Source organism: Lonchura striata, chromosome Z, assembly GCF_050655825.1.
Source record: "Lonchura striata isolate lonStrDom1 chromosome Z, ASM5065582v1, whole genome shotgun sequence".
In the NCBI taxonomy this organism is placed as follows: Eukaryota; Metazoa; Chordata; class Aves; order Passeriformes; family Estrildidae; genus Lonchura; species Lonchura striata.
In genome coordinates this window covers 48776836-48792991 of record NC_140740.1, presented here as the reverse complement: position 1 = coordinate 48792991, position 16156 = coordinate 48776836, and the positions used below count along the sequence as shown (strand labels likewise).

At 42.1% G+C, this 16156-nt stretch overlaps 1 protein-coding gene across 2 annotated transcripts in view; it reads left to right on the top strand.

The window, feature by feature from the left end:
• Positions 1–6885: 6885 nt before the first annotated feature.
• Positions 6886–16156, top strand: part of NPR3 (natriuretic peptide receptor 3) — a 45563-nt gene continuing 36292 nt past the window's right edge. For both annotated transcript variants that reach the window (XM_085568089.1, XM_021554666.4), the window contains exons 1-2: positions 6886–9227; positions 13749–13871. In XM_085568089.1, the coding sequence (XP_085424215.1) occupies positions 8528–9227; positions 13749–13871 (823 nt within the window). In that variant the 5' untranslated portion in view covers positions 6886–8527. The remainder of the gene's footprint in view (positions 9228–13748; positions 13872–16156) is intronic.

Sequence of the window (16156 nt, the reverse complement as noted above, 5' to 3'; positions counted from 1 at the left end):
ATTGCACTACATAAAACTTTTTTTTGTTATATCTGTAATTTTCCAGAATACAAACGACTCTACTGTTAACCTTTTGTCCTTACCCCCCCAAATTAATATATGATGTATAATATTTTTATATATATTATATTATTCATTTTAGTGTGCATTTCAGAATTCAAAGTCTGAGAATGTGGGGTTGACAGATATATTTGTAATAACGGAATTACCTTTTTTTTCTTATGAATATCACTGATCATTTTTCCCTCAGAATAACATTTTCTTTTTCTGTAATGGCAGATCATGGATATATTTATGTAATACCTATACAGTTAGAAGATAACCCCAAACCAATTGAACCAACTAGCCAAACTAAAATGCTAAAAAAAACCTCTTTCTGATACTCTTTCCAGAAAATACACTGATTTTCACGTTAATGAGATCAAAGTGTTCCTCTGTCTTCTTTGTGGGTGAAGTCCTTCCCACCATGGCACGACATGGCACATGGAAGACTTTTCTACATAATGCCATTAGAAGCAGGAAATGCTTTTTCCAGTTAATTTCCCGGGTACAGTCCATAACCTTTGATTTTTCAGACTCAATTTCTTATTCCAGGCAATATCTGTCATAATCAATAGCACAGGAAATTATCTCCAGATACCAAGATATGAAAAATGCTTGCATTATCTTCTCCTAATGCTCCATCTGACAATTTTGGGAGGAAATTGCAGACAGCACAGGGAAGTCAGGTATTGCATTCTAGGATTTTTTTTCTCTTTGACTGTGTTTTTCATTGCAGTAATGACCTATTTTTACACATTTCCAGTGAAACTTATTTTATTTGAAAAGTCTATTCTTGGTTTCTAGCTATGACTCAAATATTCTGGTGATGTTCTCATTAACATCCCTTTTTAGTGATGTTTCATGGACACAGTCCAGTAACATTGCTTCAAATAAAGGAACAGATGAAAGCTGATGAAAAGAGGTACATCATAACTGTGAATTTTGTCAGACCTCTTGTGACAAGTTATATAAAAGCTTTTTTCTTTGTGTCCTTTTCACTTGGAAGTATTTGGAACATTACTAAAAATAATACTAAACTGGAAAATTATTTCAAATTTTTATAACTACAGGGATAGAGGACAGAAGGGACTCCATTTTTAGATGATGGTCAGAGGAAAAAGATATTCCAAGTCGACATACAAAGTTTAAATGATTCACAATTCACCTAGAAGAATGGGATGGGATGTCTTGGCAATAGTATGGAACAGAAAAAACAAGTCGTCACTATCTTTGAAACATCTGCTCTGTATGAAAGGACCACAACATATCTTTTCAGTCTTTTCTTTCCTAGACTAAGCAAACTTAATATTTTAATCTGTCTCAGGAAACATGCTTCCAGACGGTTCTTCCCTTCTCAACTCTCCAGTCTGTAATTTTCTCAAAACAATGGTGCTTAAAACAAGCACATATTCCTGTATAGCAGAGAGGACTGTTGCTCATACCTGATGTAGAGCACTTTATTTCATATAACAGCACAGTATCACTCACTTGCCTTCAGCTGGTGACTTTTTAGGATGAGCAGCTCCATTCCATATTGTGTCTTGTTTTTCTGTACATTTCCCTGAACAGAAAAGCACTGGGCAGTAGCAAATTGTTTCTTTAATTTCAAACTACCTCTCTAGTTCATTTGTCATAGATTTTTAACATGTACTCTTTTCTCCCTCATTAACAGCTAATGACTTTTTGGGCAAGAACCAAACACAGGGTAGAACCAGCTTGAAATATCCTTCTAGTTTAACACAGTTTCATTTAATCATAGAAGTGGCCAGTCTATATTAATTCAGAGCTTTTTGTTTCAATAAATTCAACTAGCTGCACTTCTCATTGCTCTCATGTCTCCCTGATGTCTCTCTATTAGTTTGACATGATTCTGGCTCTGTCTTCTTGTGATTCTCCCTCACAAGGAAAGCACTGCATCATTCATGGTACGCAGGCCATGTTACTACAAAAAGCTTTCCTTTCACAAACATCATAGGTTCAATCACTCCTTTAAACAATGGCATGGTTAATATTGACATCAAGGGCTAACCACAGGAGGACGTATAATAAAATATACATGTTTTCTACATTTATTTGTGTATTTTTTCATCTATATTGCCTAAGCCTAATATGCCATCTCAAATGCAGCTGCCTTAGGATAAGAAATTTGTTATTGCAGCTCACCTGGAGTTGTTTTCTCCACCAAAGATTATTACCCCATGAGGCTTCATGGCATTTCTTCATATGGATCCTCTCCTTAGGCTGGTTTTAGTGACCTAGTTTAGCAAAAACACCTTTTACACTCAAATCAGGCTGACAGAATGAGAGTAAATAGCAATTACACATGCACTTGTCCTGACATATCTGGAAGAGCAGTAAAGTCTGGCAGCCGAAACCAGACAGAAAGCCCCATTTTTCACATCAGCTATTGCCAGAATGGGCATGACCTTAAGTCTTTCTTTTTTTTTTTTACTCATGGCAGTCCTATTGATTTTGGCAGTTGTACACAATAACCCAATAGTCGTTCCTCAGCTACAAATTACTTTGGGGTCTTGCACTTCTCTGTCCTATGTTGGACCAGCTCCCAGCTGCCTTTGAGAAAATTAAATTGTCCAAACACATCTGCCTAAAAAAATCTGTCTGGTGTTGAAAGAAGAACAGTGCAACAAGGCTGAAGACAAAAATAATTAAACCCCAATATTTTCTGTCCTTTTTTAATGTGAAAACTGTTGGGAAAATTTAAGAGGAAAAAGGAAGTGAATAATTGCTTACTTCTTCAGAAAGATGTCTAATTCCTGCTAACATTTCCACCACTGCATGTGTTTGCTCTTTCTGTCTGCTTTGGCAGCAAAAGACATAAGGATTTTTTATAATACATGGAATGCTTATGTCCTTTTGATCTTAGTTTACAAGAGTACATGCAGGAGAATGAGCTAAATATTTTCAAGCAGGTTTTTTGTCTGCATATGTGTGATAAAAGCACTTATTGCTGTCAGAAAGAGCAAAATATAAAACCAATGGAAAGAACAAGCAGGGTCTTAAGAAATACATTACAAACTGCACATAAAGAATATATCACTTTCCAGAGGTCTCTGTTATCAGTGTACAAATAGAAGCAAAATTTCCAAAAGTCTTTTATCTCTTTGTGCACAGCATGAGGATACCTCCATTTCTTCCTGCTCTGTTTCTGGCAGAAGTGATCATTGCTGAGTTCCTGCCTTTTACCAGGAACTGGAACTTGTCAAGCACTGTTCGCTTTATTTTTTGAGCCCTTATCCATCTCAGTATAATTAAATTATATTACCTAGTGTGTGAAATGGCCAGTTTGCCATTAATTGTAAAGTCTCCTTTTTAAATTTGCTTTGTTGTATCTCTTTTCTTGACTGTTGACATTCCTCTCTGCTCTGTACTTTGTCTTCCTCCACCAACTCATCTGTTCTTGGTTGGAGCTTTTGTCCTCACTCAGTAATCTCATTTGTTCCTATTCCTGTGATGTGATGACATATGACAACTGTCTCTTCTGCCAAGTCCATATATTAATTTTTTTAAACCACATTAGTGCTTTAATAAACTGGAAGTTACAGAACTCATGAAGTACAAGTTTATTTAACAGAATTTATTTTAATTTAATTAAATATTTAAAATATTTTTGTATCAGCTCAGTGGAATAAGATTTGTCAATAGTATTAAAAATGTTTTTTCCATGCATTCCCTGTAATTTAATAATTAATTAACATGCAAGAGAAAATACATACAGAGATCTCAGCACTAGTTTTCACTAAGGAGTTCCTGTCTCTCATCTCTGGCATCTTGCTGTTGTTTCAGATCTTTTGCTCTGCTGTGCCAACACAACCACATCAATGAGCTGATTTAGTTAAAAAAATATTCCACATTTTGCCTCAGAATACTTCTAAAGATCAATCAGTTTCTGGGACAATATTACTGCGTAAACTGACACATCCTGCAGAGCTGAGTATCCAGACAAAGCATAGATGTCTGGTTTCTTTACACTGTGAGACTTCTATTCCTCTTTTATGGGAATACACGTGAAAGAATATTTTGGAATAGTTCCTGACTTGCGATTGCACATGACAGCAGTGCAGCTTCTTGGTTGTCCATGCTATGGGATGTCTGATCCCAACTCTCTTTTTGAGGCACAGTGATAGTATTCCTAACTATTTTTTTACAAGCAATATGGGTATATATTGTAGGGTTACTAGATCTCAACAAGAAAAGATCTTTGCTCTCCAAAGCCCTTAAAATCCTCTGGACAGAAATGCCATTATATTGGTAAAGTACGGGTGGTGTTTGCATTTCACCAATCACTCTTTATTTCACACTATGATACAACTGTTTGACGGAGGCAGATGCACATGAGGAACAAGGTGGCCACCATCCTGTGCACTCCAGTGACCATCCAGTCACTGACCTATCTAAGATATGGAAATGAAAACAAAAATGAAAATCACAGGAACAACTTGGATCCAAAGCAATTTAGTTTAGTTAGATCCTCCTAATTTAGTTTAGTTAGCAAAAAATGTCTGTTCTGTACCCTGACATTATTATATCCAGCTGTCTCTAAATACAGAAATCGGTTGCCTAAACAAAGAGAATATTTTCTAACATAGTCCCATCAGAAGAGGAAAGTGAGTTTAGCAGAGAGTCAGTATGACTCAAGGTAATGTATAAGGTTATACTGTTAAAAAGAATGCACTAGTTGCATTTTTAATATTTCTATCCTTACTAAAAATACTTGTAAAATAGGTAGTGTAGGTGTACTTTTTTAAACTGAAAATAATTGCAAAAACATCTTTCTTAGAAATAAAAGTTATCTGGAAGGTTGTGATGTCAACTTCTCACTATTATGTTCTTTCACACCCTTCAGTGGAAACACAAGTGTGCTGTAAAACATTAATGCAACTAGTCTTTGCTGTGTACAAAGCTGCATTTTTTCCCATGTTGCAAGTTGTTTGGAGTGGCAGGCTGCAGAAAAGAAGTATTGTTTCTCCTTAAACATTCATGACAAGAAGTTTAATCTTTATGGAACAAAAAAGAGTGAGGGCCAGTCTTTTTCACCTTATCATCTCATTAATAATATAAAAATGACATCTACCTGCCTGCCTTTACTTTCTGCTGTGAAGTGGAAGCTGTTCAGATAGCAACAGCAGCAAAGTGTTATTATTATGTATGTGTGTGTGTATATATATATATATATATATATATATATATATATATATATATATATATATATATATATATATATATATATATATCTGTATACATGTACTTCAATTTTTGTGCGCACTTTTGTGACCTTGGGTTCTTGTATCTCCAGAGAAGTTGGTGTAACTTACAAGGGGGAAAAAATCACATTTCCATCTGTTTTTCTAGCATCAGATTGGCTCATCTTGGGTTTTCATACTGTAGTATTTTCACCTCAAAACCATGCTGATTTTTATACATAACAGAAGTATATGAAGGTAAGGTCACAGAACACAAAAAGAGACACAAGATGCATCATGATACATTTAGAAATCTTTTCGGTATATTCCAAAGGAGTACAGATTCCTTAAAATAAGAAGATAATTCAAGATTGCTTGAAAAACAGGGGAAGAGTTTGCAAGTCTGAATAATCTAGGCAGGGTATATTTGCACAGGCGTTTCATCTTTTCAGCCTGTAGGTGGGACTGTGTTTTCAGCAAACCCATCTGTGAAAAAAAAATCTGAATTGGCATCAGGCAGCTCAGGCTGTTGCTAATGCTGGCTGGAGTGAGTCAAGTGATTCTTGACTTGTATTTGAGTTATTTCTGGGGAGAAAATGGCCTGTGTCCGAAATTACTTTAGTCCTTAATGGGCTATTCTGAAATATCTGTTCTCACTGCAGTCAGTGGGCATTCTGCCTGCTACAGATCTGCAACTGCAGATTTGTTCCTATTAAAAAGCATTTATGTAGCTGAAAAAAAACAGTCTGTGGAGAAATGTTGAATTTATAGCTATGGAAAATACTGTAAGTGAACTGATGATGGTGTAGTAAGTGACATTTTGAATTGGGATTAACAAGTAAATTCTCATGCATAACTTCTTGGCTCAGAAAAAATAAGTCCATCACAGGCTGGGCTTCTTTTTTACAAAAACACTTAGGGCAAAAGGGAAGAGAAATGTTTATAGCACTCTAGGCCCACAGAGACACTGACTCCCATAACAGTGAATGCAGTTACTCAGGTGAGTAAGAACCACATACTATGGGCCAAATGTTATTATGAAAACACTGAAATTGGACTCTGACACTACTACTGCTACACAGTACTGGCTAGATGCCTTGTGTTTCTTGTTTTGCCTCATGCTGGCCCTATTTCTCCCACTCTTATTCATTCCCAACAGTACTTTACCTCACAAGGAGCAGCCCGTGTAAAGGGGCAGCAGCCCTGTCATTTATGGGGTTACTATCTCTTCTGTTGTGTTTACACAGCTTATGTTGAAATAAGACAGCTAGGAGAGTATAGAGCTCACATGTAAAATATATTCTGCTGAAGGAAGAAGGAAATCATGAGAGATCCTACCAGATTTTGGTGCTGTAAACACATGTGTTGGGTCACCATAAAGTAATCACTACAAAGGTCAGCATTTCAAAATGTGTCTTAAGAAAATGTTTTTGCTAGCTTTGTGGTAAAGATGGCTGGTGTGTTGTATATTGTAACATTCTGCTTAATCTCCTCTATGTTATACAGAGTCATTTCCAACAAAAAATGCCTGACATAACTTACAGCACAGGAACACACAAAACCAGCTTCACCAGGGTGGCTGTTTATGTAATCTTCAAGAACACTCTGAAGTTTGATTCAGTAATCAAATAAAACTATGAGAGGCATATTTCTGAGACACTACCCATCTTTAAATTTCTGAGCTTCTTTATTTTTCCGAACCTTGTTAGATAAATGTTGATGATTATTTCTGTACATCATGTTATCTGCTGTTTTCATTCCACTTCTTGGTTGTAATTGCACAAGTGCTTTGAGCTTTCTTTTTTTTTAATTGAGGCATCTTAAAGGTGAGCAGATGGTCACCACAGGAGCACAGGTTTCCCATTCACAGCCTGCACAGCAAAGGCAAAAACAAAAGTTAAGTTTACACATACTGCCCTGACAACGACCTCTGTGCTGAACTAAACAAACCCCTTCTGTAAAGCCAGGAGCATTTCTCTCCCCTTTCGAACACAAACCTGGCACTCTCTAGAAACCATAAAAAATCAAACTGGGCAGCCCTGCGCTGGCTTTCAGGATGTGTGCTGCTGCAGGACACAAAATGCTCCAGGGTGCCATCCTTTAGGAGTTGCAGTCAAAAAGCATCAGGTGTTCCAAAGCCTCTTTCACAAAACAAACATCTTGCATATTTCACATCACTTTATGCCAGAAAAGGCTAACAAAATCTGAAGCATAGCAGTTTAAGGCCAGTGAGTAGAATTGAACAGGGATGATCTTAAGTCTAGGAAATGTTGTCTCAGTAGTTCCAAAGGTTCTTTTTTTCCCCAGTAAAATAATCTCAGACCTCTCCTTCACTGGGGTTAACCTCTGTTGCTTGGGGTGTGACACTGTGTCTCTCAAGGTAGTGGGAAATGACAAAGCCCGGCATCCAGACCTTCTTGTCACGGGGGACTCAGAAAGATTCCAAAGGGACACAGGTAGGGGCCACAGATCCACTGTCAGCTTCCCCGCAGGCTTATGCTGTGCATGGGCACCTTTCCGGGTTGAGGAGACGGGAGCAGGACGGCCCTGCTTGTGCTCAGCCACAGCGCCCGCCCGGCTGCTGCCTGCATCCCCTGGTGCTGATGCTGCAAGCCCTCCTTCCCGAAATCCCACAGCCCTGCCGAGCACTGAATCCCTGAGCCCTCGGGGTGCCTCAAAAGCCTTTCTTATGCAGCAGAGGACAGCTTAAGCAGGCTGGAACAACCCACAAAAAGTATTTAAGGAAAAAATGGAAGTGCAATTGCTCGCACGGGCCCGATTGCGGGGACTCGCTTGGCAAGGGAGGGCAGCAGCCGAGCGGGAAGGTAGGCGAAACACACACATCAGTGTTCGATGTACGCGATAAGGACACCTCCCGCGGGCCCGCGGAGGTGTGCGGGGCGGGGGGGCCGCAGGGAGGGGGCGGGCGGGAGGGAGAGGGCCGGCTCCTCCCTGCGCACAAACCCGGCCGCGCCGCGCCGGGCGTGCGGAGACGCCGCCGCCGCTCCCGCGCTACTTAAGCGGGGAGGGCGCAGCCCGGCAGCCCCGCGGGGGGATCCGGCGTGGGGGGGAAAGTGATCATAGTAGTAGTCGTCCATCTATAAGAGAACGAGAAAAGCAGAGCCGAGATGCTCCGTCCGTCCGCCAGCGGGGTGGGGAGGGGCAGGTTGTGAATCCGCCAAACACCTGAGAAATAAAGCACGACCGAACAATTTCGAGGCGGGCGGGGAAGGGGGGGACGAAAAGTTTGCCGGAGCTCGGGCGTCTCCGGGGGGGCGGGCGCGATGCCGCCCTGGCTGCTCGGCAGCCTCTGCTGCGTGCTGGCGGCGCGGGCGGCGCTGGGCAGCGGCCCCGCGGGCGAGGAGGAGGAGGAGAAGCTGATACGGGTGCTGGTGCTGCTACCGCAGGACGACGCCTACCTCTTCTCGCTGGGGCGGGTGCGGCCGGCCATCGAGTACGCGGTGCGGAGCCTGCGGGAGAGCGGCGCGGGTCTGCCGCCCGGCTACGCCTTCCAGCTCACCTACGAGGACTCGGCGTGCGGCAACCGCGCCCTGTTCAGCCTGGTGGACATGGTGGCCCTGCAGCGCCGCCGCCCCGACCTGCTGCTGGGGCCCGTGTGCGAGTACGCGGCGGCGCCGGTGGCGCGGCTGGCCGCGCACTGGGACGTGCCGATGCTGTCGGCGGGCGCGCTGGCCGCCGGCTTCGGCGCCAAGGGCGGCGAGTACTCGCACCTCACCCGCGTCGCGCCCGCCTACGCCAAGATGGGAGAGATGCTGCTGGCCCTTTTCCGCCACCACCAGTGGAACCGGGCCACGCTCCTCTACAGCGACAGCAACCCCGAGCGCAGCTGCTACTTCGCCATGGAGGGCGTCCATGTGGTCTTCCAGGAGGAGGCTTTCCACATGGCCGTGCACAGCTTCGACGAGACCAGCCGGCACCTCGACATCGACGACGTCGTCCGCGCCCTCCAGACGGGAGAGAGGGGTGAGTGGCGGCGGAGTGCCGGGCAGGGCTCCTCCGTGGCGGCCGGGGCGGTGGGAATCCCGCGGAGGGAAGGACCTGCGGACGGGGAAGAGTCACGGCTCGTCCCCGCCCGTGGGGAAACTCACTGCAGTGCTGCGACGGCAGCCCCGGGCCAGGCATACTCCGACGGATGGGAACAGCAGCCCTGAGTGAAAGCTCTGCCCACAGAGCTAGAGTTTGCCTCCCCACGGTGTAGAGAGCGCTTTGCCCTCGGGGACCACCTTTGGAGGGCTTTGTGGCATGGTAAGAAAACATCTTGCTGCTGGCGGTCTGGTTTACCCAAATTATCCACGTCTGCAGGGCAGCAAATCTGTTGCTTACTCTCTGAGATTTTTGCAGTGATACTGTATAAGTTCAGGGACTAAACAAAGATGTTTTCCTCTCACCCCACTGTGCCTTGCAGCGGGAGATCTTTTCATGACTTCTGCCACTGGGAACCTCGTCGAGTAACTCAAATAACAGATTCATTTAGGGGAAATGGCAATTTCAGGGGATGTGTGCATGTGAAACACCTGAGTGCATGCCATGATATTGTCACCAAGTGATAGGAAGACACTGTGGAGATAAATGGCTTGTAAACATCTGAGACAGTCATGTCTGGGCTGGATGAACTGACTTTGCATCATGGAACAGCAAAGCAAAGTGCTTTGGAACATGCAGTTTTGTAGTTAGATGTTCTTTAAAGTGAGATCTTGCCTAGCAGTGTGTGGCTATATGAGCTTATCAGAAACACTTTTTCTGTTTGAGGGTTTTGCATGACTTACTGCAGAAGCCATAGGCTTCCTCAGTAAGTCATGCAAAAAGAAAATACGTAATCCAGAAGTGAACTGTAGGGTGAAGTTAAAGTTCTTAGGTATTTTCCAAGAAAGCCATGGATGTACAAAGCTCTTTGTACAATTCTTACATATCTTGTTGTAGAGTATTAAAATAGCACCAGAATTGGACAGATAAATATTATGCTGTGTGTGGCAGGCAGAACTGGTATTGTGGTGCTGTAGGCTGTGGATGGAGCAGCCTTGCGCTGCTGATGTTACGCTGCTGTGAAATAATTAACATGCCGGACTGTGTGAGATAACTGAGGTCTGACAGCATAGGGCTTTTAATTCCCTATTCACTGAAGTACATGCTTTAAATAGAGCTTTCCTTTTAAGTATCATTTGGGGAAATATAATGAATGGAGAGAAATAAATGTGTTAGTACTGGAGGAAACCACAGTGCGGGGAAAGATGCTTGTCAAATGTGTGTGTGGCTTTCCTGATGCTGAGAGCATTACAGCATGCTTACATCAGGAAAAGACAAGTGTTCACCCCAGCCCCACTCTTCACACCATGCTGACAGTCAGGGAGGAGAGCTTGCTTTCAGCCTGATCTGAATTGCTTTGTTGAGCTGAGACATTTGATCTTTCACAATTCTTCAACTTGCAACTGACTGAACAGAAGCAGCCCTCTTCTTTCTCCTCATTGTGGGGTCCCTCCTTCCATCTCACCTCTGTATTTGTTCTCTGACTCCTGCCACTCAAGTGGGGCCCTCCACCTTCCACTTGTGCCTTTTTGACTTTAAAGACTGACTGCAGGACTCACCTGGCAGATTCCTTTGGCCCTGCTGCTCATGGCATGTTTCAGGTTACCACAATATTTTAAGAGTTCTACACCACGTGGAGGGTGCACCAGATGAGGTCTGAAGATCAGTAGAAGTCTTTATTTGTTCTCAGGACTCACTGGAGATCCCCCCAGCAGGACTTGTGGGCAGCAGCACACTGTCCAGAGCACTTTCTAGAAATATTTTTGCTTGGTTGGTTTCCAGTTTTTAATGAGTCCTGTGTCACACCTGCTGTGACCTCACCTTCTCTAGCTTTCAAAAACTGCTGCCGTTTGGTTCCCACCTGACTGGTCAGCCTTCACTGAGCTCCCTGACTAGGAGTAGGCTTTTGAGCAGATACAGAATTCTTCCTTGAGACTCTCCCAGAGCTGGGAAGAAACTGCCCCACCAGCTGTCCTGTGGGAAGCAGGACAGAGGTTGGCCCCAGAGGTTAGGTTGCTGCTGGCTGGGGGTTTTCACTGGCCTCTCTGATGCCTGAGAGGAAGAGGCACACTCAGCCATTCACCCCTGTGTGCCAGGGACTGCGAGTTCAGTCCCTGAGCCATGTGAAATGGCTGAAGTCTTGGAGCCACAAAAATTAATGATGAAAATGTGATCATTAAAATCAAGTACTTGTCTACAATTAGTTTTATTAGTAGTTCAGGCTTCCTTATAGGCTCAGGTAAGCCTGCTGCAGAGTCCATGTTGAAGGCTCAGGTTTACTGTACGGTTCATATATGTGGGCCTATGCTTTATGTATAAGCACACAGTTCCAAGGGATGTGTGTAGCAAAGGGAATGCTTATTCCTTTAAACTGGAATGAAACTCCAAAGTGTTTTCAGGATGAATCAATCCTAGTCAATAAATTCAGCATGTTAGTATTAGAATTACTGTGTTCTGTGTGTATTATGGCGGAGAGAGAACATTTTGTATGGGTGTGCACATACACATTTGGTACAATGGTAAGGTACAGATGCAGATTAAATATATAATTTATATTTTTTTTTGAAAGATTGTGAGAAACATATCCATAGCTTATTTGCTTCAGAATCTTGAAATATGTCCTGCTGGGTTAGAAACCTCTTCCAAACAGTTAATATTACTTCTCTTACATTCCTTTAGAGGCTTACAAAATACGATTTAATGTATGTTAAAGTAGTTCCCCACACACTCTTTTTCTTTTATTCCTTTTGCTCAATGTCTTTTATTGGTGTTGTGGGAATCCCTTTGATTCCATCTATGGATTACACTTTTATGATAGAAGTGCATTACAAAGGCAGAGTCAAGGAAGAATTGGGAGGGCAGAGAGGAAATATTTCAAAAGGAAATCTCTCACCTATACTGAAATTAAGAACAGTGAGACAAATTAATTCCTGATGTGCATCTGGAAAATATTTGGTCCAAATTTTATTGTAAGAAATTTTTTTTCTTGTTCATTTTCCTTCATGATAATATATTTCACAATGGTCATGAAATATGTCTTGCTCTGTTGCACTGGAAATTATTATATTACTCTGCCATAATCTGTAGGACAGAGCTATGCATGGTATAATTCTCCTGAAGTGTGGGGTTGTACTGAATATGACTCACCCCAGCGGCACATCTGGAGGTTTATGCCTGTGATGGCATCCAACCAGAAAGGCGATGGGAGAAGATTCATTGTGTGCGAAAAGATTTGGCCTGTTTGGCATTTTCATTTCTTATAATAGAAAACACTTCCACCCAGAAGAGCCAAATGTGGTTTTGATTCATTTTTATTGTTGGGTTGAAAATATTTGCGTACATTATTGTAGCTTTTGAGTCCTGCCATGCGTGACGGCGTTCTTGGAAACATGCGTGCAGTTGATTTTGAATCACCGTTCTGACAGGATCTCTTATGCCTCTGCTGTAGGATACAGTCTTGAAGCACACACTGATAAAATACTTTGCTTCTCCCTCTGATATCAGGATATTCATACCTGTAGCCTTGTAAACCAATGTAAAAGCTTGTAGTATAATTTGCTGTATATGGGAGTTCACTTTCCAATGTTGAAGACCTCACCGGTTGGGATTGTCCTTTCCTTTTGCAGAAGGAAGGAATAGCAAGGGCAGTAGTCCTCCTGCCCATCAGCTCTGGGAAGAGACCTAGCAACCACAGTCATCACAGTGGGGGCCATAGTGCCCACACAGGGCACACCTGTGGGTCTCATCATAGCAGCAGAGCCTCTGCTTAGCTATTGGCCCATGATGAGTGGGGCTCTGCGGTGTTTGTACCTGCTTTTAATCTTCATGATTATAAAATGATCCTTGGTTTTTCCATTTATTAACATTAGGCATCCCATCATGTGTTGTTGCCTAGGCTTATTGCATGGTCTCTGGAGAGGAAGTCATGTTCTGGAAAGATTCATACCACTGTCCCTGCTGCATAAGTGCTGCTCTCCTGTAAGTGCAGAGAGGCAGCAAAATCTAGGACAGGCACCTAAATATTAGGTAGCTGAGGTGTCGGTAAGTACAGTCTACATCAAACTGTTTAATAGAATGGAAATTGAAATAGTAAGGTCATGGTATCTCCATCTTTGTCTTATGTCTGCTTAGAAATAACAACAGAAGCTTGTGATTGTAGTCTGAGTCTACAAATGCATGTAGCTAAAGAAATTTGGAGCCAGAACTTATGACATTCTGCAGGGATAAAAACCCAGATTACACAGAGGCTCTAATTAGCTTCAGAGGAGACAAGGAAAGTGGAAGCCTTTCTGTGTTCACTACCTGTCTTGTCAGCTCTTTGGGAAAACAGCTTTGTTTTCATGTTTGTTGCAAAACTGTGAGGACAGCTGGGGTCACTGGCTCTGGCAGCATTCTTGCTTCACAGGCTATTCTCTAAAGTTCTTGAGCTGCTTCTTATCTATATTACTCATTTTCTTCCAGTTGTAATCATGTGTGCCAGCAGCGACACTATCAGGAACATCATGTTGGCTGCTCATCGGCAAGGAATGACCAACGGGGACTATGCTTTCTTCAATATTGAACTCTTCAACAGTTCATCATATGGTAATGTTTTTCTTGCCCGAGTGTGTTGCAAAGTCTTTTGTAAGCTTGGTAGTATTTTTAGATTTGTTAGCCTCAAAACATGCAGTACTGACTCTCCCTGTTGTTGCAGTTATCTTCCACTTGGACTATGATTTTGCAGGAAATAAAACAAACCTTGTGTATAGTTGCTACTGGGTGGGTAACAAGATGCTAAATATGCTACAGCAATTACTTTTTGGGGAAGTAGCACCAGAGACATTGGTTATGGTATGGGTACCCCATTCTGGAGTGTGTGTGCTCAGATATAGGTGATTTGCTCCATCCCCAGCCTTGTGACTACCAGCTCTTAGGGTGGGGGCATTCCTGGCAGCCTGGTGACCTGAGTAGATGGCTGCAAGGAGTAATTACCAACCATTGTGGGCAGCTGCAAGGTTTGGGTCTCCAGAAATCACCTCTGTGCTGGGACATCTACACATTTAATTTATTTATCTTTTGATCACAGGCTCTGTCTGCAAAAATATTCAGCCATGCTATGATAAAGGAAAAGCACTGGATGGGACAGAGGCAGTCCAAATTTTCTAGAGCAGAGTGAATAAAAGTGGCTGTTTACACCCATAAGTAAAAGAAGTCATTTTTGTCAAACTATAGCATAACTTCAAAATGTAAATGAAATGTATTTTCTTTTTGAAATATACCTGTATGCCAAAATATAATTGTAACTGTATGTTACATCAATGCATGGCAGGGACTATATCTGCTGTCAGCTGGTGCAGCTGTCTCACCTAAATTCAAAGTAATATTGGAACTATGTGTTTGCTGAGATCATATATCAGATGGCTGAAGCCAAAGCAGGTTTTGTTGAAGTATAACGTGGCTCTTAAAAGGAGCAGATTCTTTTGCAAATGTAGAGAAAATAATTTCCTCTGTGCAGACTGCTTTAACTAATCCACTACAATAACAAATTCATTTCAAGTTAAAAACCAAGCAGAAGTTGAGAAAAAAGGCAAAGTGTTGGGGTTTACTTTCTTAAAGCTGCAAAGGCTGACTAACAGAAACAACTGGATTTTAAAAAGGTTATTTTTTAAAAATTAATCTGTTAACTGGAATTTATTTTGCATAAGCTTTCTGTTACTCATCTACTACTGCTGAAATTATTTCACAGTTAACAGGACTGTGTGTCACACTGTATAATGAAGGTATGTAACTGTATAAATTCAGAGCTCTAGATATGTACAGATACCGCTACATATATCAAGATTAGCTAAAGAATGCCAAATTTTGCCAGGTAAGAAGGAAATCACTCAAATAGTTAAAACATGAAGTTGTAGATCATGATCAAAGCCAATGTAGGAGCCTCATTACCATCCTCCTTTGCATCACAGGTAGTCCAGTCTTCTTGTAGCTTTTATGAGGGATTAATGAAAAATGTCTGGTTTCTGATGCAGTGTAGTTAGAATGTGGCATTTCCTGACATTTGTTTTAAACCAATTTTTATGCTTGTGGATGTGTTTCCTATGTAGTGTGAAATGACTGTGCATCAGAAATTGACTTTTGTGCAGATGGTCATTACATGTGAAAAGCAAACACAAGGATAAAGAAATTCCCCCAAAAATCCTTGTTACCAGTGCCTGGAGATATTAAGTTTTGTATTTCATAAAACCTAAGAGTGGGTGTGATTGGGCAATTGGCACTGTCTTTGTGTTCAGATGACTTTATTGCAGTTTGTTCTTGCCCTCTGTTCTGAATATTTCTAATTTTTCAGAAAACCAGGCTTATTAAATGCCAAGACATGCAATAATTATACACAAGTATTGTAACAAGACAATCTCCCACAAAATAATCCATGAAGGAATTTAGATATGTAAATTATTCTAGGAACGCTGTTATGCAAGTGAACCTTCCCCAGTCCCGGTGTTGGGATTTAAAGAGGAAACATGTATGGTGTCTAGGACAGAAAGTTACATTCTACTAGCACTACCATATTTTTTTTTATTTCTTTTTTTATGTCTGTAATTTCATGCATTCTAGCCATTTCCATTTGCAAATGCAAAGCTATAGCAAAGCCCTCTGCGCTGTAGTCTCTGCTGTACTCCTTGATCCAGCTCCTCCAAAATGCAGGTGCCCAGCTGGGGCAGAAGCTGTTCAGCTTTGTGGCTTCTGCAAGGCTTGTACTCTCTTTTGGGGAAGGTAGTAAGATGTGCTTGCTTACAACTGCCAGATGTGCATTTCCTTCTCCTTGAAAGCAAAGGAAGAGGTCAGGTGCAGGCACTGCAGGGAAGAATGGCCAAACCAGACAGTGGGATGTT